General features: G+C 36.5%; 3 protein-coding genes across 8 annotated transcripts in view; 2 read left to right on the forward strand and 1 right to left on the reverse strand.

Moving 5' to 3' along the window:
- sdk2b (sidekick cell adhesion molecule 2b) overlaps positions 1-2,286 on the forward strand; it is a 273,590-nt gene extending 271,304 nt beyond the window's left edge. For all 6 annotated transcript variants that reach the window (XM_052571019.1, XM_052571022.1, XM_052571021.1 and 3 more), the window contains one exon: positions 364-2,286. In XM_052571019.1, the coding sequence (XP_052426979.1) occupies positions 364-780 (417 nt within the window). In that variant the 3' untranslated portion in view covers positions 781-2,286. The remainder of the gene's footprint in view (positions 1-363) is intronic.
- LOC127969218 (60S ribosomal protein L38) overlaps positions 1-27,427 on the reverse strand; it is a 607,983-nt gene that overhangs the window by 469,452 nt on the left and 111,104 nt on the right. The gene's annotated exons all lie outside the window — the stretch shown is intronic.
- cdc42ep4b (CDC42 effector protein (Rho GTPase binding) 4b) lies at positions 6,224-26,122 on the forward strand. Its single transcript, XM_052571032.1, has 2 exons — positions 6,224-6,500; positions 22,120-26,122. The coding sequence occupies exon 2, from the start codon at positions 22,315-22,317 to the stop codon at positions 23,317-23,319; it is 1,005 nt and encodes a 334-aa protein (XP_052426992.1). The 5' UTR covers positions 6,224-6,500; positions 22,120-22,314; the 3' UTR covers positions 23,320-26,122.

The following is a 27,427-nucleotide window of genomic DNA, read 5'->3' on the forward strand; positions in this document are numbered from 1 at the left end:
AACTGTGAATTTTCAAGATTCTTTAAAGAACAGAAAGCTCACTAGAACAGCATCAACAGATCAATTTAATGCATCCTTGCTGAAAAAAAAAATATTAATTTAAAAATCTTACTGACCACAAACTTTTGAACATTAGTTTATATATAATAAATGTGAAAATTAAATCAATAATGGATAAAAATAGAATATGACACAAAACATGCGACCCAATTGTCAAAGTGACAAATAATGATTTTTTTTAGTGTGACTTCAAGTTTTGTTGCTTGATCCCGGACACCTCCTCAAATCATCTCCCTCTTGAAATTGAGATTGTTGAAGTGATTTTGTCTCCATCATTCATTCTTTTCTCTTTTTCCACCCCAGGGCAGTGACAGCGAATATGAGGTAGAACCCAACCGACAGAAGACACATTCATTCGTCAACCACTACATCAGTGACCCTACCTACTACAACTCCTGGCGCAGACAGCAGAAGGGAATCTCCCGAGCACAGGCCTACAACTACACTGAGTCAGAGTCTGGAGAGGCCGAACCCTGCGCTCCTCCACCGCCTCTGCCCCCTCTACCCCCTCTGCCCCCGTTCCCCCCACAGCTCAGTTCCCCTACGCCCCAGAGCCAGTCCCAGACTGGCAGTCTTTTTAGACCCAAGGGCAGCCGGACTCCCACTCCATCCCAGCAGAGCTCCAACCCACCCAGTCAGCACAGCACACTTTATCGTCCCCCAAGCAGCTTGGCCCCAGGCTCCCGGGCCCCCATTGCTGGCTTCTCCTCCTTTGTTTGATCGAATGAAGATATCGGTACATGAAAATTCAAAACGAAGGCAGGGGATCTCTTACTTTCCACAACAGCTGTTCAAACTCACGTCTGTTGGAGAATGACAACAAACATCAGCCCTGGATCTGTTGTGCTTTACTTGTCATTGCAAGCTGATCTTTATTTTTGTATACTTTCTTTGATCACAGTTTTTTGTTTAGTTTTTTAGTTTTTTGTTTTGTTTATTTGCCTGTGTGTGTTCAGCGTGTTTTGCTTATAATGAAAGACAATCACTTGGAAAGACACATAACCGCATCAGTGAGCTTTGTTTGTTTTGGTTTGAGTTTTCTGTGCTGTCTAAACAAACTGCATGACTATTTTATTGTTCGAACAATTCCTTTCGTTTGCTTTTTCATTTTGTTGTTATTGGTTCTTTTGTTTAATTGAGTTCCACAAAAGTGTACAACACCAACACCAAGTTACGAATGCTGGACAAAAGCACAGACAAATGAAAAATAATTTAAAAAGGCAATGGAGAAAATCTCAGCACTTGGACCACATCAAGACAAATGCTAAATGGTGGTTTTAACTGTGGTATTTTTGTTCTTACGCAGATAACAAAGTACTGCGGTGATTACGAGAGGTTAAAGTTCATTTGACTAGAGACTATGATCTGATAAAGACCCGCCTGCACTTATCACGTTTGAGTTGGAAAGCCAGCATCATTTATTGATGTCACAGTTTTCACCAGTGCTCTGAAAAGGCCAAAGGTCAAATTAAGTGCTTCATGCTAATCTGTGTATTGAATGTTTTTTCGGAGGTAAAATGTAGATTGTTTGTAAAGTTGAGCACGAGTATATTTTCCATTGTAAAACTTATGGAAGGCCAAATATGTAAGAGTCTGATTCACTATGATATATTATTATACTATTGTTCTGGATTCATTCATATTCAGAGCTATTCATGTTAGCAGCAGGTGTGTATGTGTGTATGTGGTGGGCGGGAAAATGTGTTGCTCCTTTTGATTTGACTCTATGATGTCATCCTGAGCTTCAGGTTGCACTTCTGCCGAGCAAACAGTAACGTTGGACACTAACGTCAATAAACAGTAGCGGATATCGGATATTTGCCAGCATCTCAGATGGAGCTGGATGTCAAACATACCAATCACCTTCAGGTTTTTCCTTTCCTGATAATCTGGCAAGACCTAACGTCATAGAAGCTGACAACTTTTCAAAGATTGTGCAACCAAGCAAATGCATTGTACCTGTGAACTTCGGATTTTTCACCACTTTGCTTTGGCGCGGCTTTTCAGAGTTACTGAAGATAAAAGAAAATGGACTAAGGGACCCAACACGATGCCAACAGAGAACTAAACGGCACTTGCACAGCTTTCTTGTGAGGTTTAATGATGTTGTTTGCTCTTTCCTTTCCGTGAAGTGATTTTACTGTCTGTATAAACAAGGTCAATCACATGCTCAGTCTGCCTGAACACAGTATATTCCTAAATAAATTATGTTTTCTGCAAACGTTATTGGTTTGAACATTGAAGAGCGCGAGAAATTAGCATTCATGGTTATGAGTGACTTACGTAGGAGAGATAAAGTGGGTAACGTAGGAGAGAGAGTGGGTAAATCTAAGTAAAGTGTCCTTAAAATTACATTACTTTAGCTGTTGAGTCTTTACCAGAGACACTATGACTACGTCTTAGCCAGGAGCAACGAAAGAAAACAAGCAATATAAAAGTTCCTATTCCATATAGATCTGAGTTTTTGTCCTAACCAATCAGAATCGTATTGGTGCTAGTACAGCTGTTAAACCAACATAGCCATAAGAAGCTGGATAACCATCATGAGCTTCCCAACTGGTTAACCGAGGAATTCTTGCTGGTTAAAAATCCTGTCAAAATGTACTCACAACCATGTCGTTCCAAACCTGTATGAATTTCTTTCTGCTGAAAAATATAAAAGAAGCTATTTTGAAGAATGTTGGTATCACAATCATTTCGGTTCCAAATGTACTTTCATTATTTGGACAATAAATACAATGAAAGTCAATGGGAAATTAAACTCTCTAGTTAGCATGGGGAAATTTGTAGCATGAAACTTGTTGCACCTGGTTAATACAGAGTCATTTGGCACTGAGAGCAACAGAGGTAGCCACATATTGCAGAGAGGTGATAAAAACATCACACTAGTTTACCATTTTAGGAATAACTCCATGTGGATCGGGGCTTAAGTTGTGCTTCAGACAGATGACGATAAATACACATAGCATTTATTAGAGTTGTGAATTTATTAGGCTTAATTAGCTACTATCTTTATTGAACAAAGGGTTTGCCAGGTAGGATGCATTCTTGGATGTGTTCCTAGATCTTTTGTTGGTCCTGGAACAACATTCAGGTCCAACAAACATATTCCAAACTACGTTTCATGGGAATATACCTTGGCCAAATGTGCAAGTCTGCAATTGCAGACCCTAACCCTACCTTAACCCTAACTCTGAAGTCTGGTAGTACTGATATATTGTTGCTCCAGGGCCAACAGAGATGTACTACTTGGAAAAATCACCATCACAGAATGAGTTTTATTATTTCATATTTTTGCGTTCTTTTGTACTAACAATGTGTAAAAATCCATCTTAACTCTCTGATGGACATATATGTGGCCTGTCACTCAAAGTTTCCCATCCTGTTTCTCTGGTTGGGTTAATGAGTGCGGATAAATCAGATCAGCAGACCTGTGAAATCTTGTCATGTTGGAAGCATCTGTTGCCTCCAGCCAGCTTACAGTCTCACTGCTCTTTCAAGTTCAGAGAGAATAAAGCCAGTCAGTCATGATTAAATTTATATTCTGATCTAATTGATATCCATTTTCATTTTTGTGGTGACAACTGCAAAAGTGATATGAACTCTTTCCACTTTTTTCCTTACAAATTGCTTTTTTCCATCCTGAGTATGGCACGAATGAGACAGAAACCCCTGTATTTATACATTAATGATGTCAGAGGCAAAACAGAACAGGAATGTATCTAAATGGAGGGAGATTCCATTTCATATTCATTCCTGCGTAAGTCAGTCTTGTGTCCTATTAAACCTAATTTCCTGCTTAAAGATAACTGTCTTGATTTAAATATAGCAGATTAACTAATATAACAGCATAATGGGAAATGTTGGGTCCTAAACATGCTCCAAAGAACATGACTTCAGTGGAGTCTTCACAATAAGAAATGTCAAATCAAGCACAGGTGTTTCTGAGCATTGCATACCTGAAGTCAACTAAAATGACTTCTGACAGATACATGATTAATGTACACCAGTCAAACAGATATAAATGGAAAATATGCCTATATAATCTTGAGTTATATCAGGATTGTGAGTGCAGCATGTCATGCTATGTGTTTAGATGTTATTCTAAATGGAAACACATTATCTGAACGTCTGTTTTCAAGTTATCAATCTAAAAAAAGATTTTTATTTTACCCTTTATTTCTTCTTCTTCTTATTATTCTTTGTTTTTTTATTTTACTTTATGCAATCAGGTCAGAAATTAGCAGAGTTAGCATCTGGGCAACAATTCAATGTTTTATTCAAAGGTACTTTCTTCAAAGGTACTTCATTCTTGCTTAAACCATCTGCTATCACTTCCTGTTTGAGGTTTCGCCTTTGAATTTCGTTAATTAATAAATGATATTATGTCCCTCTTTTACAGAAGGGTAATATGCACCCTGTTGAGATCAAACAACTGGATAAATGCTTTTGATGGCAATTATAGAGTAGAGTTTTACCACTATAGGAGCTCATTGATCAGCCCGTTTGCTAGCACTATAAAGGACATGTCAGGAAGTAATCACCTATTTGAAAAGTTATGGGAATTTTTTGACCACTTTGGTGGCTTTTTATATGTAGGTTTGAAGGGAAGACTGACAGTAAAAAAATTTGTAAATGTGTAGTGCTTTACAGCTCTATTATATACAAAGCATGCATATTCCTGCCTTAAACTTTAGGTGGGCCATTTGGCTTTCCATATACCTGAAATATTCATACTTAGATGTTATTAGTTCATTTGAATGTTATTTTGTCAGTTTTTGGTTATTACGCTCTTCTTGATCCCTGAGGTGATGTACTGGTTGGAGGCAATGAGAGAGTGAGAATGAACGAATGTTTAGATCTGCCACATTTATTTCTTTGCTGCCTGGATGAGGGAGATTTATCGTGCAGATATATTGTACAAAATAAACTAATTTTTGTCTCTTTTTTTGAGTGATGGTGGGAATTTTAACACCTTTTGCCTTTCAGATCTGTGTAGAACTTAAACCAAAATAAGTGTTTTGAAAACAGGGAGCTTAAACGAAGGTCCATTCAGATTAAAGTTTATTTTTGTCATGTTAAGGTGTTCAAAGGGCCTGCATTTCATTATATGTCGGTTTGCAAATATGAGCACCGGAGTCGTATGTCACTATGAATCAGCCGGCTGGAGAGGATGTATGTGGTTGGGTTTGTCACATTTGTTTAGTGTGGTTATTACATCAACTTGGTAACTGTAACCACAGCTGTAATCAAACAGAAATGTAGCTTCTTTTTTTATTTTATTTTTATTCTCAGACAAAAGGTGATCATTGTTACTTTTGTAAAGACATCTGTTGGCCTTGTTTTAGTCATTTATTTTTTATATATATGATATTTGTTCATTTAAAATGTTTATTTTTAGTTTTTTTCCTGTGATGTGGTTTACTTCTTCAATATTATATACCAGTGCTGCATCTGAGGACTTTTAAAAATGCCTAAAATGGGATATATTGTATTATAATGAGTGTTTAGTGCCAAGGTTGTACTCTGTGATCAAATATGTATATTCTGTACTAGACAACATATATAAAAAGAAACAATCACTTGAAGGAGCTCTTGAGCAGTCAAAGGTCATCTAGCTTTGGGTAAAATTCTTTGTCTCTTGAAAGTAAAAATAAATAAAAAATAAGATGACCTATTGACAAAATTATATTATTTGCTAAATAAAATGAAACAAAGTCAAACAAGCAAGTTCGTCTAATTATTTATATTTCTTTAAATCTCACCATCTATGCTTACTATTAATATAAATTATGTTAAGTGACCCTAAAATAAAGTGTTACCTAAATTATATAAATATAAATTGTATTATATTATTATACTATATTATTCAAATATTGCATTTATATAAAAAATAATACATTACTACAATAATTCTAAAAATATTATGTAAAATTGTGTATAAAAACTTGAAGATGTATAATATGTACCTTTAAATTAAAATAAATGGACTCCAAACACAATGTCTATATGTTAGTTTACAGTTCTGGTCCTGGGAAACTGACCACACACTGGAAAGGGGCGGAGCACAATCGCTTATGCTGATGAAAGTGGGCGGGGTTGTGGGCGGAGCGTTGCCACAGTTAGAGGACTCTTGAACTGCATTAGTAGTGCGCCATCGTGCTTTGAGCAGTCAGTACGCTAAGACGAGCTCGTCAGGATTCCGCTCTATTTGTCCTCTTTAATCACTTTTGATTATCCATAAACGCGTGGTTGCCACATAAAGCTGTCTAAAGTTTGAAGGATATTGGAAACATTTGTTAGGCTGAGACTGTTTTGTTATTATTCACTTCTCTTTTGTTTGGAGTGGGATTCCATTGAACTTGGTCCATTGTTGTTGGATGAGAAGCTCAACTTTGGCATTGAGGCTCCTGGAATCCAATACTACGGTGCAAACAGTGGTAAGACTTTACAGTTTACAGAAATTACTTTGTTTGTGCGACATATTCTAAAAGGTCCCATCAGAACTTTAAATAGAAGTACACTGTGTTTTAGATACAATGAAGCATTTGCTCTTCAGGTGTCTTCATGATATAATTTTTTATACAGATCTTTCTTATATCCTGCAGTTGTCTATGAATCAAGGTCGGACAGGTATCTCATTCATTTGAATGTCAAATTGACTTAACAACTCCAGATTTTTACAATTTGAATGTGTTAATGCTCAGACATTCCTCTACTGTGTGTAATTTGCTGTATGTCTACCATAGTATTTCCCTTTTTTAGGCTTATTTTACCTTAAAATGCATGCATTAAATAATTAACTGTATGTATTCATTATATTAGAACTGTATTTCTAGGGATATCTATATTTTATATATATATATATATATATATATATATATATATATATATATATATATATATATATATATATATATAATATATATTTTGTTGGATTAACCCAAATAATTAAAATATTAAATGGTAATAAGTTAATGTAATAATGTTTATTAATACCCATTTATATAATAATTAAATTTATTTCATTTATTTTTCTGCTTATTGCATCTTATTTGATATTTAAAATGTTTGCAGAATTAATTCTCTTTCGTGGCTTTTTAAGGGATATTTCGTAGTACGCTGACCTATGGCTTTTTATACTTAATATATGGACAGATCTTCATTGCTCCTATTAAATCATTTCTTTACAGCCAAGATCATTTTACCAAACCTATCTGCATTTCACCTTTCAGATTGGAAGTTTTGTAGACTGCCAGTGCACAAGAGTGTGAAGTTGAGTTAGTAATTAACAAGTGGTGTCTAATGCGGGTCTTCGACGTGCTGCTTGTCATGATGGCAAACTGAAAGGGAAAATGTGGAGCTTGTGATTTTGAGTCATTAGTATAGTGGTGCTAAATGCCTGGTTGGAGCTTGAAACTTATGTTAGCTTGCTGCTTGCATCTGAAGTGAGAAAAAAGTTGTAGAATTGTTGCACTTTAAACAGAATGAAGTGTTGCGTAAGTACTTGGAGGAATGAAAAGTCCACGTTGCAATGTAACGGGAATCCAAGTGAAGTATTCCAAGAACCTCTTGTGGATTTCCAGATGCATTTTCCAAATACATTGTCCTGAGCCCATTGGTCACATCTCTTGCATAATACATATTGGTCAGACAGCTGCATTTTTCACAGTTCGTTAATCTAATGGCCCAAACTGTTGTTTGCACAAAACTGGCAAGCACTCTAGTGTTGTTAAAGTTTATCAGAGTGAAATTGATTGACCCTAATGGGTTGTCTCAACAGCACAATCAACTTTTGATTATTCTGGGTTGACTCTTGAAGTTTATTTCTTGAGTGTTGTGTGGTCCAGAGCATTGACCCTTAACCTTTTGACATTTTTGTCATTCCTGGTATCAATATTTGTGAAAGGGTGCATTAGTGTCTCTGAGCAACACTGCTGCCAGAGCTTCTGCCAGGTCCAAATAATTTGGTGTATGCCTGGAGTCAAAGCTGCCTGTTAATATCCTGAGCTCATTTTAATATTCAAGTTAGGAGAGCAGGCAGAAAGACATTTCTGGTCTAAATTGTAGCCTGGGAGATGTAGGCCAAGGTCATACTGTGTGTGTGTGTGTGTGTGTGTGTGTGTGTGTGTATGTTTTAAGGCCAACCTGCTAAATGGATGGATAAATGCAGTGTGTTCTTTTTCCACTCTTTTTTTCTTTCCTCGTTTTCTCTCTGACACTAATTCTCTGCTCCATCATGCCATTTCTTAGTGATGCAGCCTCTGTTCAAATTAGAAAAAAGTGCAGTTTTTGGATTTCACATTGATTTGAAATGCATCAGCAACATCTTGTTCGACGCTTGTGTGTACAGCTCTAGTGAGTAAGTGTGTGATGCAGCTGGCTGTCTTCCCGTCCACTGCTGATGTAATGTGATTTGTCTGCAGCACTGAGGTGTGTATGTGAGCGTTTGCGATGCTTGTCAATATGAACAATTCTTAGTGTACAAACATCACTGTGCTGTCTTGTGACTCAGCAGCATGAGTCAGTTGTGCTCTCAGATAGACTCATGCCTCCTGCGATGTGATCAGCCCAGCTGTCGACACACACTCTGGGAGGTCGAATGTCTGCATTTAAAGGGAATAACGTGGAACCGGGGGGATTTGAAAGCTTAACCTTCCTAAATTTAACCCACAGGTTTGTGTGTAAGTTGTTCGTAATGATGGTTAGTAATCATGGGTGTTCCCGGCCTTTCTAGATGACAAAACTTCAACACCCTCCCATCCAGTCTGTGTCATAGATGTTTGACACTTTTTGTTGTTTAAGCTAAAACACTTGTTAAGACAGAACTATTCTATAGGCTGTATGCTTTACATTTTATATATATTTGATGATAATATTTTATGATCTGTTTTGGTTTAACATGCAATACTGTTCTGTAATATTTTATAAATTGACTCTTATGCTCACCAAATCTGCATTTATTTAATCCAAAATGCAGTTAAAAAACATCAAAATTGTAAAATATTACCTAAATTGAAAATAAAATATTACCAATTTTTTTTTTTCATATTTATGTATTTTAAAATATAATTGATTCTTGTTATGCAGTGTTGAGTACTCAAGAATTGGACTCGTTCTCGAGACCATATTTTAATGGACTTGGGTGCATTTTGACTCTGTATTAACTTGGACTCAAACAAAAATATTAGGAATCTCACTTATTCCCGAATCCACTCGAGTCACAATCAAAAAAGATTTTTACTTTATGTTAATATTTCTTAAATTGATGTATGATTGACGCGTTCAATGATTTATGATTTTTTTTTTTTTTTGTGACGTGAGATGTTAGCGTAACGTTAGTGCAGAGGCAGCAGGACTCAGGTCAGGATGTCTCATTATGATGGCGTTTTAGTGCCATGTTGAAAAAAAAAATTAAGAATACGAGATTAAACTCGTAATATTTTGAGAATAAAGTCAAAGTTACTAAAAGTCTAAATATTACGGGAATAAAGTCGAAATATTACGGGAATAAAGTCGATATGTTTTGAGAACAAAGTCGAAATGTTTCGAGAATAAAGTCTACACAAATTTTCACAAAGAAAACAGATTAATTTAATTGTTTCACATAAAATCCAGCGATCTGATCATTTTAAGAACTTGAAAAACACATGGTAAGACACATAATGTGTGTTTCGCTATAAAACTGATTTTGAAAGCCGAGACATTAAAAGTAAGTATATCAAAAGCACAAATCTCTTGCTATTGCGTGGCTGGTGCACTACAAATAACGAATTCAATGAAAGATATGAAATGTTATTTCCAAGCATACTGTCCCAGCGAGTATGAAACATGGTATGATTTCTGCTAATAATCACACATATATTTTTATAGTATATTTATAAAAAAAGGAAAGGGTTCGCCTAAATAAGAGAGCTACAGAAGGAATGTCGATTAGGTGTGTTAAGATTAAAAAGTTGTTCCTGTTCAGTCTGTTAATAAATATCATATTCTTGATATTAAGATGTTTCCAAGAGTCCTTAAAATTGACTCTTCAATTGACGCAACAATATTCAAATCAATCCCGGTGACCTGCAACTTCTCCCGGTGATCTCAATCTGGGACATTTACATGCGCAATAAAGGCCTACTTTCAAAATAATATATCTTTAATTTATACTTTTTAAATTCTTAAAAGTATTTCAACATTATTCTCATAATATTTCGACTTTAATCTCGTAATCTTCGATTTATTTATTTTTCTTTCAACGTGGCACTAAAATGCTGTTGTATCTCATGAATTTAGCACATTAACTTTTTAAAACGTCTGTTACATCTATTATTCAGTTTGCATGTAAGAGCCATAAAGAGTTTGTGTGCAGTAAGACTCATTCTGTGACGTGGCCTCTTTACCCTTAACTGATAATATTTTTTTTAAACCTTTATCAAGTAAATAAGATACAGTGCACATGCCATGTTATATTTTATATACTATTTGAGTATGGCACCAATTTTATTGTTTCCACCAAACATTTTACACACTTTTGAAGATTGCTTTAGGTCTTGACTCAGACCCAATCTCTCTGAACTCGATCTTGACTCGGACTCAGCCCTCTCTGAACTCGAGCTCGACTCGGGCGCAGCCCTATCTGAACTCGATCTTGACTTGGATTAGAATGAGCTGGTCCCAACTACAACTACTGCTGTAATGCAAAACTGGATTTTCAGCATAATTACTCCAGTCTTTAGTGTCACATGATCCTTCAGAAATTATTTGAATACACTGCTCAAATTCATGAATAGGAAGTTCAAAAGGGCTTGAAATAAAAAAAAATATTTGTAACATAATTTATTTAACAGTGTTATGCTGGACAGTCAAAAAAAAGTAATATTTTTGTATTCTTGAAATTTGTAAAAATATAATTTTATTTTATTATTCTTAATTTATTATAATTATTATTAGGCTACAATTTTCTAATATGTTTAAAATTATTTTGATGCAATATCACTTTTGAGCAGCACACTTTTCATTATACAATGACAGGAAACGGCTGCGAGATATTGTTAGCTTTTATTTAGAAGACTTTGAACTGGGGAAAACTGTATTGCATTCATATCAGAACTCAAGGGAAAGTAACTATTTTAACCACGGCTCTTGCCAAGAGTCCGTATATTTGCACTGTCTCCTCTCCTTGTGAACTTTGCATTATTTGCGTCAAGCCCAGCTGAGACCTCAGGAATCTGACATACTAGAGGCAAAGAAACATATTCCTCTGAAAGCGAACCTCCTGCTGCCCTACAGGCTGACCCCCACTGTCACTGGGCAATGAGCCAGTTCTCCTGATTCCAAGAAGGCCAAAACCCTGTAGCGTTGAGTCCGCTGGAATCCTGTCATACGACCTTGTTTAACTTTCTGTTAACTAGTGTAGCTTGCAGTCTTCATTAACTCACTTGATATCAGTCCATGCTGCCTTTGTGTTTTCACAACTAAAGAAGCTATGATATGTTTTCCTAGAAAATGATTCACTTCCCATCTCAACTTTTTTCATAAAATTCCGACCAATGGTTAAAAGTTAACTATTCATGTTCTATGTAGTGAACTCGTGTTGATGAACATTGATAAAGAACTCGTTCCTTCACATACTCCAGCCTGATGTAACCCATGCGCTTAAGTAACCTTTGGTTTCAAGATGACGACTGTTGAATTTCAGACTGAGATTCATTGTTTTCTTATTTCAGCCACCCTCATTTTTGAGATGACAAAATCATGATTACTGTGTTTTGGATCGTGTTGAAAGGTGTGAAACCGGTTTAAGTCACTGGTATCGTATAGCAGCTAAAAAGATATTCCTTTGAGCTGAAGACAGAATTTTTTCTCAGGGTTGAGCCGAACATTTTTGGAGTGACAGTATTAGCATCACTCCCTGTCAAAGTAGCTCTCGACTTGAGTTTCTCGTTTCTCTTTTAGTCAAAACCTCGAAGCACATTATTTCTAATAATTGGCACAGCCCAACAACTAGTCTTGTCACATTTCACACAGCTTTGTAATTCTGTAACAATTTCTTTGGGTTTTAGTACTCTTTTAATGCTTTGTTTATCCACTAAAATAAAACCAGAGCCAATGATGATAATCGTCATAATTTCCAAAGCCATTTTGTTTGGACGCTTGCTTGTGGTACTTTTTTTTCACACAGTGAGAAAGGGAAAAAAAAAACATTTGTTTCTTACTGTCTTTTTTTCATTCCTTTATTCTCCCTCCATCATTCACTTCTTTCTCTTGAATCGAGTAACAGGTGGTCTCCCTCAAGCATGTGGCTGGTGAAAAGAGAAAAGGAGGAATTCTTTTCTCTATTAGTGTCCATTCCCATTCCAGATGCTCTTGGCTTCACTTGAGTAATCCAATATCCTTATAGATCCATAACATATGCCCTCTGTCACTCTGTCATTATGTCATTATGGCTCAAAGTTACCCACAAATGCAACCCGAATTCATGGCGACGTAAACCGTACATGTGTGGAAAAATCATGTGCGGTCTTTTAGAATGTTTATATTTCCAGAGATGACTAGCAATTCAGCAGTTTGTTGTATTCAAAATAGACCAACAATTGACCTTTCACTAAGCTCCGCCCACCTTAAGTTTGACTAACTTGCCATAGAATAGAAGTGGTCCTTCCTTGTGCTATACATTATCATAAGGAACCCTCTATGCTTTGCACAGAAGAGCACCCTGGATGGATGACCCTGTATAGCGTTGTGTTGTGTTGTGATGAGCAAACTCAACTTGTATCACAATCTCAAAGATAATATTTTAATTTCATTTGTAGCTATGGCCATATTAGATACATTTATCCTCCTTTTGTTTGTGTAAAGGAATTGGCTCATACTTCAAATGATTTCTTCGTTAAGCTCTATTTCTGTGGCCTGTTTATTTAAGCCTATTGTGATCGCTGTGACTTCCACAGTTTCAGTGTCTCTGAGGGCAGACAGTTGGGCGTTTCCAGAGGCCTTGTCCTGTGGAGGATCACTTCAATGCTTCAGTAAACTCCGACAGTAGGTCAGCGTGTGTGTTGAAGGTAGAGTGTTGTATTGATCGGCTCAGTCATGCTTCTAATTTTAAACGGCAGGAATCAATCTTGGTCTTTAAGTGTTGTTGATTTCAGATTAAGTGATTAAGGCAGTATTTAACGTGATTGCTAGTCCAGAAAGTAACTAAATGATGCTATTGAAACTACATTTACCAAAGGCACTGCCTATACTGTCATGATAAACACCAAAACTGTAGAGTGGCTCTAATATGCATTAACCACTATTGCCACCATCATTGTTTTCTTGGCAACCACTGTAAATATTTGTAATGGTGACTGTGCAATCGATTCAGCTTTGAGAAATAGTTTTTAGTCACTGAACTGATTTGGAGATACTCTTCTTTTGTGACCAGGAACATCTGGTTTGAAGAGTAAAGTGAGGCCTTGCTCTTTTCAGACCTGCTATAGCTGAACCGCACTGACAGATGTATGCTAGCAATCAGTGGATGAAACACGTCATGCGTGCAATGTATGCTTACATAAACAAAGACTGCTGTCACCATGCTGAGTCACCCCTTAAAAGGATTAACATGGGTTTATTATCTGATGAAAAGTCATGTATGAGAATGCTTTTGTTTCAGGTTTTTTTCGTTTAAGTTAATTGGCATTGCGTCATTGCAGGACAGTTGTCTGATGCTTTGTAGATGACGTCAATTACTACAATTATGAGTTTCTGACTAGTAAAACTTGTTCATGTCTTTTCAATCTTTTAATTATAAGTAAGAAAGAATGGAATAAAAAGCTGTATCTGCTTCCAACTTTTTGTGATGAATTAGGTCTTAACTGTTTAAGGTGTTTATTTGGCTATATTTTCGTCTGCCGTGACTTTTATTAAACAGGGCCCTATGAATTTTTTTCCCAAATTCAGTTTTTTCCATTAAATTTTTCCATTTACGTTTTAATGATTAAATTGCATTTTATTAATCAAAAAGCATGTCTTGTTAATTGAAAATATGGGACTTACTGTATCAAAATAACAATTTATTAAAAGTATAACCAAAAATTAATTTTTAAGGCCTTATGAAATGTTTATATTTAAATAACAGTAGTTTTAATAATAATTGTATTAGTTGTACTATCACTATTACATTAAGTAAAATATTTCTGTCACAGTTTCTTCAAGTTAAACCAAACTTTTGTTTTGACGGGTTGCTGTGAAGACATTTACATTTCAGTTTTTTGATATGGTAATAGTTTTTCTCAAACGAAATGGTTAAATGATGATAAAGTGACTCCCATAGCAGTTCTAGAGATTATTTTCATCTGTTCATGTGCTCATATATTAAGGCAGCAGAGGCTGAAAACATATGTAGTAAATGAAACCACACATCTGAACTATTAGCTATTTATGTAACTATTTCTCTAATACAAATATTCAAAATTAGTTTAAATTTATGTTCAGCATGACTTTCGAGATACGCCGAAGTGATGAATGATAACAATTGCTTTTGTTTGTGTAAAACTAACACGGCAAGGAAGTTGTATATGTATGATGTTCCCAGTTAGTTTGTGTTTCAGGTGCAAAGGATTGTGGGAGTTCTTGTTGTGGGTTGTGTGAGTGTGTATTTTTAGGTCATTCAGACTGGATTGTTTCAGCTGAAAGTATTTGGTGGTTTCTCTGTAAATGTATAATCTGGTTCAGTCTTTGAGAGGATCTAAAAAGTCATTAATCACTGAATGGTGCAACTTTGGGTTTCTCAAGCTTCTTGTGTATTGTTCTGATGGCGATGGGGAATCCCTACTAGCAAAACAGAAAGTTGTAAAGTATAGGTCTATCTTTTCTTGGGTGCTGGCTAAAAAAATGCTGCTGGACTGGTGTCTTGTGTACCTGTGAAGGAAAATGTTTTGAAAGACGTGCTTTATACTGTCTGTAATGTATAACACAAACAACGCGAGCCTCCTTTGGCGATGAATCACTCTGTAGACACATTTATTGGCACACACATCATATAGAGAGACCTACAGAAACAGCAGGATTGGTGAAAATGTTTTTTTTTTATTTCAGCTGTATTTCATCTTTTCTAAACTAGTTCAACTTTTGAACCCAAAAAGATAAATGACCACATGTTGTCCAAAGTCTGCATTTCATAATTTGACGCTGTTTGAGAAGGTCAGTCGAGAAATGTCACCTTCATCTGTTTGATTTGTGCAAAGTGATTCATAAACTGTAGCTGTGTGAGGAGCATGATGGACCACAGTGGGGTAAGCTGTGCCATGTAAGTATATACAATTGTGAACATAAATGATCAAATAAAATCAATGGCCAGTCCCATTCCTAATACACATCTGTCGTAAGTACATTTAATTTTAAAATGTTATCATTTATACGATTAAAATGGCAAATTGATATCCCATAACCAAAAATCACATTTAAAAAGCATTTAAGTATTAAAATCGTATATGTTTATTAAGATCCTTACAATAATATTTAAAATATTAGTTAGTTGAATATATAAAATCATCATTTATTGGGTACTTTTAATTGGTAGGTGGCTGTTTTTACATATGTGGACTACAAAACCAGTCATAAGTAGCACAGGTATAGTGTATTTGTAGCAATAGCAAGCAATACAATGCATGGGTAAAAATTATATATTTTTCCTTTATGCCAAAAATCATTAGTATATTAAGTAAAGATCCTGTTTCATGAAGACATTTGATAAATTCCCTACTATAAATATATCTAAACTTAACTTTTGATTAGTAATATGCATTACTAAGAACTTCATTTGGGCTTCATAATATGCTTATGATGGACCCTTTTACTAATGTGGTCATGTGACACAAACACTGTACAGTTTTTTAGATTAAGGGATTACCTACTCTCGCCATCAGAACTGTTCAGAGACACTGGCCTGATTTTCTCTCTGTCTGATGAGAAGTTGGATGGGAATGCTCTACGAGTGTTGTGGCCAGCCTGCTGGCGTGCCATTCTGTAGCACCTCTGCCAAGATGGCACTACTCAGTGTGTGTATGCTTTTCCTCAACACTCTGATGCTTGTGTCCCAGACACACGGGCCCCAAGACTGCCGGCAACACCCAGGACAGACACGGCACTGCTGGCTCTCTCGTTCTCATTCTCATCTATTCCACTGGAAAGGGTTATGGGCCTAAATTTTCAAGCAGTCCCTCTTCGTTAGCAGTTCAAACCAGATTATGATGTTTGCATTTTCAAAAATCAATTCTTATTTGCTCTCCTCGGCCTGGGTTTGAAGTTCTCTGTTTGTATGCAGAATTGCACAGCTGTGAGAGGATTGTTGGCTAGATCTGAACCCGTGGGCCTTTGGCAGAGGAAGTCAGCAGGAATGTAGAGTGGAAAGGATGTGGAAAGTCCATCATCTGCTTGATTAGTAGGGCACGTTCTGTCTCTTTATACGCCGTGATTACAGAGCTGCAACCTTCACCTTGAGGAAGAGTGACGGACAAATTAAAATGTGAGCTGTAACATTTGCTTTGAGAAAAAGGTAAAGCTTTTAGAGGTATATTGTAAAAGCTAAGTCAGGCTAGATGGTTAAAAGATGTAAAAGTGTTTGTGTGTGGCATATGAGGCCTCTCTGGTTTAAACATGGACTTTAGTGTTTTCTGCCTTCTAGTGTGTAATCTGTGTGGTTAGTTTCAGCATGTTTGGAAGATAACCTCAAAGAGCATAAACAAACACACACACACACACACAGTATATCTGTTTACCCCGCTGGCTGCTGAGTCCTGACTAAGTAAATGAAAAATATCCTGCCAGGAGAAAACTTTGAGAGACTAGACTGGGAGGCTGATAGTATTATGCTGAACTCAGGGTTGTTTTGTGTGTGTGTTTCAGAGTTAGAATCTGTTAATAGTCCTGTAATCGTTTAACCGACAAATAAAAACACAGTCATCATTTAATTACTTTCACATCACTTCAAAACTTTCCTCCTTCTGCTTGAACACAAAAGTTTACATTTGAAATAATACCCTGGTCATTTATTTCAGTAAAATGTAAGTGAATAAGGACTGGTGATTTCAAACTTAAAATGTTTATTTTTATTTTTTTTAAAAGGCACTATAAGATGTAGGCGGTATACTGATACGTTCCCACTCTCCTTTGAAGCCATATAATAGCTTTGTGTGAAGAACAGCCTAAAATCTGATCCTGACATCCATCCTGTTCTTCTCTGATTTCTAAACAAGACTTGGAATATGGTGCACTAGTTTTGTGAACTACATAAGACTGTTTTGTGTGTCTTTTTTGATACTCAAAAGCTCCAGTTGACCTTCATCGTGATTGTGTGGCACAAGAGCAACCAGAACAGTGTTGAAAATGTCAATTTCCATAAGCTAGCACTTAGCTAAAGCATTAGTGTCTTTAACCTGTGCTTACTGTGTTTGTATTAAAACAGGTTCTCAAGTGTTTCTCATGTTGGCACGAACGTTTATACACACATTACGTTTATCATGTTCTTCTAGATTTTTTATTGGTGTGAAAGGAGATTCTATTGGTTGATTTGTTGGGTGCCTTCATGTCTTCTTCGTATCACTGTACATTTCCATTTGTTTGTTTACCACTTTATCTGTCTCCATATTAGGCCTTAGGCTTGTGGAGGGGTTAACAGGAAAAACAGGTTATAACTGTAGTCCGTAATGATGTCTGACAACTGTATGGCTCTTTTATGCTTACAACAAGTTAATTTCAATGAACATTTTCTGTGAATGTGTGTTACCGCACTATTTTAGGAATTACTATATTTTCTACATGAAGGGTGACATTTAGTTAATTGTTTCAATGAAACCACATTTAATTCCTTCTTTAAAATTTTATGTGTAAGGCATGTGGAATTACACAATAATAACAACAGAGAGCTGCTTTTTTTTGATGGAATATGGTTAGAATGTTTTCCAGAGCGCAGTAGTACCTTGTTTAATAAGTAATTATGTCACTCTTAAAAGATTAAAACAGGTCTATGAAAAAAAGTACAGTAACATGACAGCTGGCGGTTCATGCAGTGGAGCCTCTCGTCTGATGACTTCCTCCCATGTGCTTTGCATGAGATACACCTTACGCAAGAGAGTGTGACATCATGAGTTAACAGCGTGAGACAAATGAGGTTTGTGGTGAAGAGGAATCATTTATACAATGATTGCTTTATTTTCCTTGACCCTAGTCTCTCATGGTGCATAGAAGTGCCTCATATAAATAAGGCTGTGCTTTGATGGCCACATTCATACTTTAAAACAAAATATTTCATAGTTTTTAACCCACAATCCAACCCTTGTTGTTTTCCCTCACTGCCATAACAGCCTCCTGCCAGACGAGACGGACTAATATATATATTTTTTTCTTGTGAGAGTGTTTGCATGCTTCACTCAGGAATGTTGGCGAGACTGAAACGGGTCTCCTGGTATCCCAGTTTGGAGGCTGTGTAACGAGGCAATGCAGATGTGTGCTTAGACCCTGACTGAGTTTGATCACGAGGGTCCGTGCAGCTGTGAAGTTGTAGGTCTCCAGTGAGCTCTGATATGTAAACATGTGTCCAGAGGGGGAGAGAGATATTTAGCTGGTGTGTTGTCTTTCAGGAGCTGTTAGGATTTTGTACTGATGTGTAATGATGCCGAACTCAAATGACATGCTCTCAAATCCCCCGAGTGGAGCTGTTAATGAAGCGTTTGGATTACTGGAGACGGGCACGAACAGGTCCAAAGTCCCTCAGCATTTTTGTGATTTATTGGTTATTCAATTCATGATGTTTACAGACATAAGGTGAATACATATAAAATAATGAATTAGAGTGATTATTATTATTCGAAAACAAAGTAATTTTGTTGTTAAAATCACTCCTTTTGTTTTAAAAATCCCAACAATATTTCAGAAAATGTATATATGTGTATTTTTTTTTTCATTTTAGCGTCCAATTCCCATAAATGATGATGATTATGATGAATGTACAAGGATTTGTTTACTTTTGTTTTATTTCATTACATTTTTCTAAGACTTTAGGTTAAAATGTATGAGCCAATGTAGCCTATATATTTTTTTATTTACATTGTATGCCGATTTTGTAATGAAAATTTTGTCTTGGCAGTTCAGAGTGAAATGGTATATTTTAATAATTTAATTTAAAGGTTTAGTTTGGATTAATGGATTAAAATACTTTAATTGATAGAACATACTGAATTGATTGCATAAAACATTTTAATAGCAAACCAGAATATATTGAAATTGATCATGACTCCTGAGCCATATATACTGAAGTTATTTCCCTACCATTGGAGGAATAGATCTGTTCACTTGTGATTCATGACATCAATTTTCAAGCCAATTCTGGATGGGTTCCCTTGGGAATTTCCTAGTGGTTTTCAATTTATGAGTAATTATTTATCACTGATTATTACTTGAAGAAACTTTCACATTCTGTTCTACAACAGAGTTAATACCTCAAATGTGATTTGCTTTAACTTAAGCAAATGTTTCATTTTAAAATGTAACTTGCTAAACAGTTGCCATATTTGAAATTATGTTCTATTATAATTTGAATCTATTAAAATCCTTGCAAAGTTTTAAAGTTTTGTGTTTACCATTACGGCATTAAAGTTCATTATGTTCTGCCCTTTCTTGGTTCCGTTGATTTATGTTCCTAATTTATTCAGGAACGAGGCTGACTTGCATTACTGTGCATGCATGCAAACACACAACATATCTATCTAGAGACCTCAGAGTGGGGCGATATGCTGTGATTCAACAATGAGGTCAACTTGCCAGCGGGCAGAGCTGAATCCTCCACGGGGACGCCCAGTTCTTTGACTCAAGTGGAGAGCTTATCGTTTATCAAACCCTCTTCTGTTCGCTCACAGCTACGGTCACTCAATGGGCTTTTGTTGTCAGAGATGCAAATGTTTTGGTGGGGTGACGTGTCTTGGAATATTGTTGCCTGGATCTCATTCATCCAGATGGCATGCACACTACCCAGGGGTGGCTATGAAGTCATGTTTGGAAACATGGAGAATTGCAAACAACCGTCTAGACGGTAACGAGCACTATGTTGATACGTTTTCATCTTGGTTTCAGAAAAATCAGACTAGTCTTTTAAGGATTATGTTTGTTGTACAACTCGGTGTCTTTGATGTTGGTTTGTTTAAGTGATTGGTGCGTCTCAAGTCTTGTGTTTGCTGTTGGAGCTCAGTCAAAGCTAACAGGCCTCCTCTGTGTAAAGAAGCAGATAATCAGATTATTAAACCATAAATCACAGCGCCCAGTTGGGAATCAGTAAGTCCAGTGAACCCAGTGACTAAGAGCACTTGAGTTCTCTCGTACAAGGTTTTTTTTCCTTTTTTCATTCCCTCTACAGTGACATTACAGGATGATACAACCATCATTAGTCTTCCAAGACATAATAAATTTGACTTTAAAAGAAAGGACAAAGTAAAGGGGTGAAATATAAATGGAAAGAAAAAAGTGGTTTAAAATAGGGCTGAGAAACAAGAACTGTTTCTTCTTCAAAACAAAAGTCCCCATTTAGAAAAAAAGTGTCTCAGAAGCACTTTGGTACAATGGTATAAGTTTTATTTCTTAGTTTATTGTGTTTACTTAATTATTTGCCTATTTGGTTTATGTATTTATTAATATTATTTCTGTATATATTTATTAGTTTGCTTGCTTGCTTTATTAACATTATTTAAGAACATTACATTATATTGTAATATGTAACATTTATTACATTATATATTTGTATTTACTTATTAAAAAAATCCAGAACAGATTGATTTTTCATGAGGTTTCTTTAAAAGTTTTGGAACCTCAATAAACCATGCCATTCCATCAGTGGGATAATGCGACGTACAGATCACAACCAATGTTTAGCCATTATCTTACTGCTTTGACTTTTGTCTGTGCTAATAAATCATGAAAGTTTCAAACACTAAACATAATTATGGGAAACAGAGTTTTTAAATTGTTGATTGCAATAACTGTTGACAATCTAAAATGTTCTCATCATTTGGAACCAGCCTCAAAGGCAAATAAATGCAGTAAGAATGTGATCCAAATTGAAATGAAATGGAAAAGGAATCTTTAAAGTCCTTATATTCCCATACCTAGTTGAATATGAAAAGGAAGGAGTTATAAAAAAGAAGGGTGAAAAATGCAAGCAAGGTGTCTGGGGAAAAGGAAAAACTACCTTGTCAGCACTATGCCTGGAAGAAAAATCTCAGGCAGCTGCATTTGAGTACAACAAAGAGTAAAGGTCTAGATTTCCTCATGATATAAGAGCCTGGCACATACTACAGAGAATTCTGCACTGGTTTGAGTTGAATTTAGGAAGAAATGCAACCCTTTACAACGTTGGGCTCCCAGGATCCTCTGAGCTCATGGTTATGTAATCACAAAGTGAATGTGGATTTGGAAAGAAAGGGGATTTGCAATTTGCTAAATGCATTTTGGATTTGTGCCTTGGACCACACTACTAACTGATGTCTGCATTGCAACTTTTTGTTTTCGTTTGTGCAAAGTTGACACTTTCATTTGAACTTCATGTTTAGTATTACTCTCATTAAAAATTAACATTGTTCTTTTATTAAATAATTAAATTAGCTATGTGGTGGTGTTGTGGCCACTATGCTAAAGTAAATCCTTCAGTTACAGGAGCTCTGTAAATCAACACTTGTGCAGCGTGTCACCCTTTCATGACCGAACTTCCTCCAAGAACAATAAAAGGCTTATGGATGGAATATGAATTTCTTTTCCGACCTCTTATACCTATGCTATATTGCTTTACACTTCAAGAGGCTTTAGTGTTGAAATGCTTAATTAATTTGTTCTACCTTTTTTCTTTCTAAAAAGCCAAGTTTATGTTACAAACTAATCCTTTAAAACAAAATGGGATATACATTTAATGTGTGATATCATTAGCATGGTCCAAAATAGCATGTATAATTCCAATAATTAAAAGAGAATCTTTTTCCAATTTGGTAATACAATGTCAGCCTTATAAAATAAAATTACATTTATGTCTTTTCTCTTCTGTTGTAGGTCAACTTGCAGATGTTGAAAGCTGGACTCTATACTTTAAGGATAAAAATGGCCATGTGTCCTGTATACGTGGAAGAATTTTCATCCTGACCACTGTCCTGGATCTACACCGTCATAGGAAAGAGTGACTAATTTCTTGGCAACGAAAGACTTTGGTGATTTTATTTTTCTGTGGGCCATATTTGAGAAGTCATCATGCCTATTCTGAAGCAGCTTGTGTCCTCGTCCTCCCAGTCTAAGCGGCGTTCTCGTTCTGACCTAACTGCGGAGATGATCAGCGCACCTCTAGGAGACTTCCGTCACACTATGCACGTGGGTCGAGGAGGTGACGCATTTGGGGACACCACCTTTCTTAGCAGTCACTCAGGGGAGCCACCAAAGGAGCCAGAGGTACAGCAAAACTTTCCTAAACAGAGCCTCCTTTCCCGTACCTTCCGAAGCAGCAAGCGCTCCCAGTCGGCCAATCGTGACAAGACTGACAGTTCAAAACTGGCGCCCCCTGGTGGTTCGCCAAGTTGTGTAAAAAATGCAATCTCGCTGCCATATTTGAATGAGGATGATGCAGGAAGAGGTACTGGAATCCACCTTCCCAAGAGCGTGTCCTCAAGTCCTTTAAAGAAACTTCCAGAAGATGAAGTAAAGCCGCTTAATGGAGCCACAGCGCCTGCTGTATCAGACGTGGAGCTGGACGAGAGGAGTTTCGGAGAGCTGACTGACTTGCGTCCATCGGTTCCATACACAGGAGGCATGAAGCATGCCGAGTCCATCATGTCTTTCAACATTGATCTGGGTCCCTCCATGCTGGGCGACATCCTGAGCGTGATGGACAAGAAGGGCTTTGACGATGACGATCTGGGATTTGAAGAAGGGAAGAGTAATGAGGGGCGCAGCTCACCACCCCAGAGCCCTCCCAATGAGGTTGAAGAAGAGGACCCTCTTCCTCCGATCCGGCCCCCACGGCAAAGGCAGGGTACTAACCCTTACACTCCAGAGCTCCAATCCATGAACCATCAACACCTGGACAGCTGTTCCCTCTCCAGTTCAGGGTCCACCATGCTGGATGAAAAATCCCACAATCAGATGTATGAGGGGATCATGAACAACAAAAAGTACAGCACACCTCGCATTCAAGACGATAGGGAGGACTTCTCCTACATGGATGATGAGGATGATGATGACGACGATGAGATTAGGGTGTGAAGTGAACAGTCTTTGCAAAGACTTAAAGAAGTGGTTGAGGAGGGTTGGGGTCGATTGGAAGATGTAAAGCTCCCATGCTGACATGGAGGACTGATTATATAATGGAGATGAAAGGGAAAACGTATGTTTTAGCCCTTGTAAATGCCTTTTCACTACATTTTCTAGTTCAGGTATACAAACCTTCTGTTACTATTGACTTTCACCAGAGCCACCACTGCTGTGAGAGGAAAGTGTTTGCGTGTTCGCATATGCTGAAGCAAGGGAATTCCATTTCAAATGGTAATTAGTCTCATGCGAATCCGTGAATTCCAGTGTTGACCACTTGGAATGCTGATACAGGAGGTTTGTTGTGGAACCAAGCCTCGCATTCTCCCATGATTAACACCGTACTCTTGCTTATGCCTTTAAACTCTGAAAAAACACTAACACCAACAGTCTTAATTTTCCTGTGTTTTACAGCTTTTGATTCGGTCTTTAAGTTATATTCAAAATTTTGCCTTGTATGTAAACCTCAATGTTGTAAATGATGATTGGAACACCATAAACGTGTTTGGAGGTTCAACAGAACGCTTTATCTCTTGCATATGCTACCTTTTTCCCATCGGGAGTTGTTTATGTAGTAGATCTGGACTTTGTCATGTTGTCCATGCTTGTTTAAGAGAATTTCCTGTCGGCTCGCATGAAATTCTCAATCAAGGAGGAATTCAGATTGATGGGATGCAGAAACCGAAAGCAGTGGTGATGTTGGATAACTTGTAGGCAGTAGAATCAGTCCAAGTGGAACCATTTATGACTTCAATTATGATGTGTTTGTGAACGAGGATTGATGTCAAGAGGGCTGAGGGGTGTGTTTTTTGATTATCATTGTATATGCTCAGAGATGAAGAGTGTAGCTCTTATTCAGGGTCTAGCGTAGTGCCTCGAACTTCAAACTGTGCTCATCAGCAGAAGTGGCTCTGCAGGGTTTTCATCTCTGAATGACTCTTAAGCTCTTTGTGTTTCTGTATTTAGGTTTGAAGCGAGATCAACACCCCATGATGAGATTGTAACTTGTATTGCCACTCTGTGAATTAGTGCCATACCCTTTCATAAGTTAAATGTAGACAAAAGTGTACTAAAATTCTTTAACATCTACAAAATTAGCAAACTCAGTCCACCATGTAATTTTTTGTTACAGAGTTATGTAAAGGTTTCACTAATTTTCCTTAAAGGTGATGTGTGTAATTCTGGCACCATCAGCAGCACTGTAATGGATTTTTTTTTTTTTTTTTTTTAATACTGCTATTTGATTTTATTTGTCTTCCAATTTTTCAAAAAGTAAAAGGCAATTTTTATTTTAGCATTATTTTATTATTATTATTATTTTGACGGTCTTTACATAGATTGCATATCCATAACAACCGATCGTCAGAGTTTGAAGGTGGGACTACTAGTAGATCTGGAAATGTTTGAAACAAGTTAGTGCCAAAGAAATTACTCACATCACAATTAAGTCTCTATTATGAGACTTTCCAAACTATGCTTAACCTTAGCGAATATGCCCAAATACTTAACACTAGTCTGGTTTACAATTAAAAACAAAAAATAATTACCATATTAATGTCCTGCTAGCCAAGCAAGTATTAATTGTTCATTGTGCACTTTGGGAAATTGATTTTCTTTTTTTTTTTTTTTATGACACAAGTGATGTTTTGTGGGGATAATTTAAAAGCGTTACACTCCTGATATATGTACATCATGTTCAGTTATTCATTTACTGTATATTTGATTGATGGTATTGTTTAGTCAACAGTGTTGACCCTGTATTCTAACATTATAGAAGCACACTAGGAACCGAAAAGTGCACCATTTGTAGAATTGGTTATTTTCACTTGGTTTCTGTGGTACAGAATTGTTTTTACAGATCTCTCTGTGGCCTTTTACCTTCACTTCGTTACCTTTACCTTCAGCTCGGTTAGGTTTTGTATCAGTTTTAACACTCCCAAGAATACAGCTACGTTATTTCCTTGCTCACCTGTCAAGTGTTTTTCATTGGTTTGTGAAATCAGCATGTTTGAACAGAGGAACAAGTAAGATGCGGTTTATAAGAGCTCTAGAAAGATGTTTGTAATGCTGACTCCATGGGTGCTTTTCAGGTTTGGTCTAGGATGGTTTAGAAAAGGGCTTTATTAATGGGGTATGAGGGGCTTGTGTTGCCTTATATCTGGTTGAAATGCTGCATCGTGCCATTTTGTCTGCAAGAACTAACGGACGATAATCAAATGTGCCAAAATCTTCTCCTCTCTTTTGCTGCCCTATTTTTGTTCAGTTTATGGGTTAAGGAAGTGGTCTTGGAGATATCACACTGCACGCAAAGCTTTTAAAGAAGACCAGATGTCCAGAACAGGATTTGTGAGACTGAAAGTGAGCTGGAAAGCTGGCATGTAACAGGTTTTGAGAGCAGCAGGACTCCCTCTACAGTTTCGAGTAGTTTTCTTTCAGGCCATTTACTTTTACTTTGTATCTATACTTACTGAGACAAAACTCTACCATTCATATACAATGGCATAGAGGTTTCTATAGTTTCTTTGCTTGATTACTAAATGCACACAGCTTCCTACAGCTGCTACAGAAAATGGTTAAAAAACAAAGTATAGTATAAAACCATCTCTATAATTTCCAGGTATTTGCTGTTTATCTTTTTTTTTTTCACTTGATGTCTACTCTGTATCATTCTGTACTGAAGTAATGTATATAATGACCTGCCTCACTTTCCCTTGCACAATAACAGTTATATTTTTCAATAAAAGAAAAAGCTGATAAATTTGACTACAAGGCCGTAATTTGTTCTGATGTCCACGACTGTCAATGCTAATCATTGTGCAGGAGTAAAACAAAATACCTGAGCAAGTTTGTTCATGTCGTAGTTCTCCAGTATTGTAGATTTACATATGTAATAACCATCCTCAGGCTAAAAAAGTTCTGTATCACTGCTGTTCCAGTGTGTTGACTCAGGGAAATTTGTCTTTGCACTGTGCACTTTTTATGCTGATGCAACAGATCTGACTGATTAAATTCCCTCAAATATTCACTTCAAAAAGTAAGTTGTTCTTCATAGGTGGAAGACCTAAAAATAATTTGATTAAGATGGAGATACTCAGGCTTAGTAACTGCAAGGACCTCTACAAGCGTGAACCATGAACAGAACAGCAAGACTGCATCGATCATTTAATATAGATTCTGATTGAAGTGTTTTTAGGATTTTCATGGTAAATACATTGGGGGAGCAGAAGGTGAACATGAACCATAAGGTAAGAACACAACGAGGTATTTTTTTTTAATGCATGGATCGATTGATGTAACAATAAATAAATACATATTATATTTATTACATTCTATTGTATATGCTTAATCTAGGCTTAAAGCCTAAATGTGTTCCTACTGCCATCTCGTGGTCAATCCTCATTCCACAAATACAGCTTATATTTCAAGAGATCATCTCGATCTTATTCTGCAATTTAATTTAAAAAATGCCTTTTTTTTAAATCGCAGAATAAGATATAAATTCAATGCACAGTTTATTGACAGGTTTGTCAAGAAATCTGATAAAACTTGTAGTCACTTAAACTACTGAGAAAGTGCAGACAAACCATTTTCATGAATAATATATGCATTGTACGTTTTCACTGATTGATTATTGGCAATTTAATCGACAAAGTAAATACTCCCTAAATTAATAAAATTCCCTTAACCACTATACCCCTTAAAATATATATTAATTGATAAGCTGATAATAGCTAGAAAGACAGAAATAGTGAATATGTCATGTTTTGTGACTCTTCATTTTCTTTTTTTTTTTTTTTCTTTTTTTTTACAACAAACAGACTATGATCATTTTCCCATTTGTTAAATAATGTTTTAATATAGGAAACAGCTTCAATTTAGAAACGGCATCATATTTAGCTGTTCTGGATGCAAGCTGTGGTTTCGACTGGCCATGAGTCTGGCTTTCTCCATGTCAAAGGCAATGTCAGTTTGGGATCACGGTAGACACAACAGCAAGGTATTCGCATGCAGCTTCACTCAGGTACCAGTCTTCATCTTCTGGGAAATTCCAGAATGCAAGGGA

This window comes from Carassius gibelio, chromosome B12 (assembly GCF_023724105.1).
Source record: "Carassius gibelio isolate Cgi1373 ecotype wild population from Czech Republic chromosome B12, carGib1.2-hapl.c, whole genome shotgun sequence".
Classification (NCBI taxonomy): Eukaryota; Metazoa; Chordata; class Actinopteri; order Cypriniformes; family Cyprinidae; genus Carassius; species Carassius gibelio.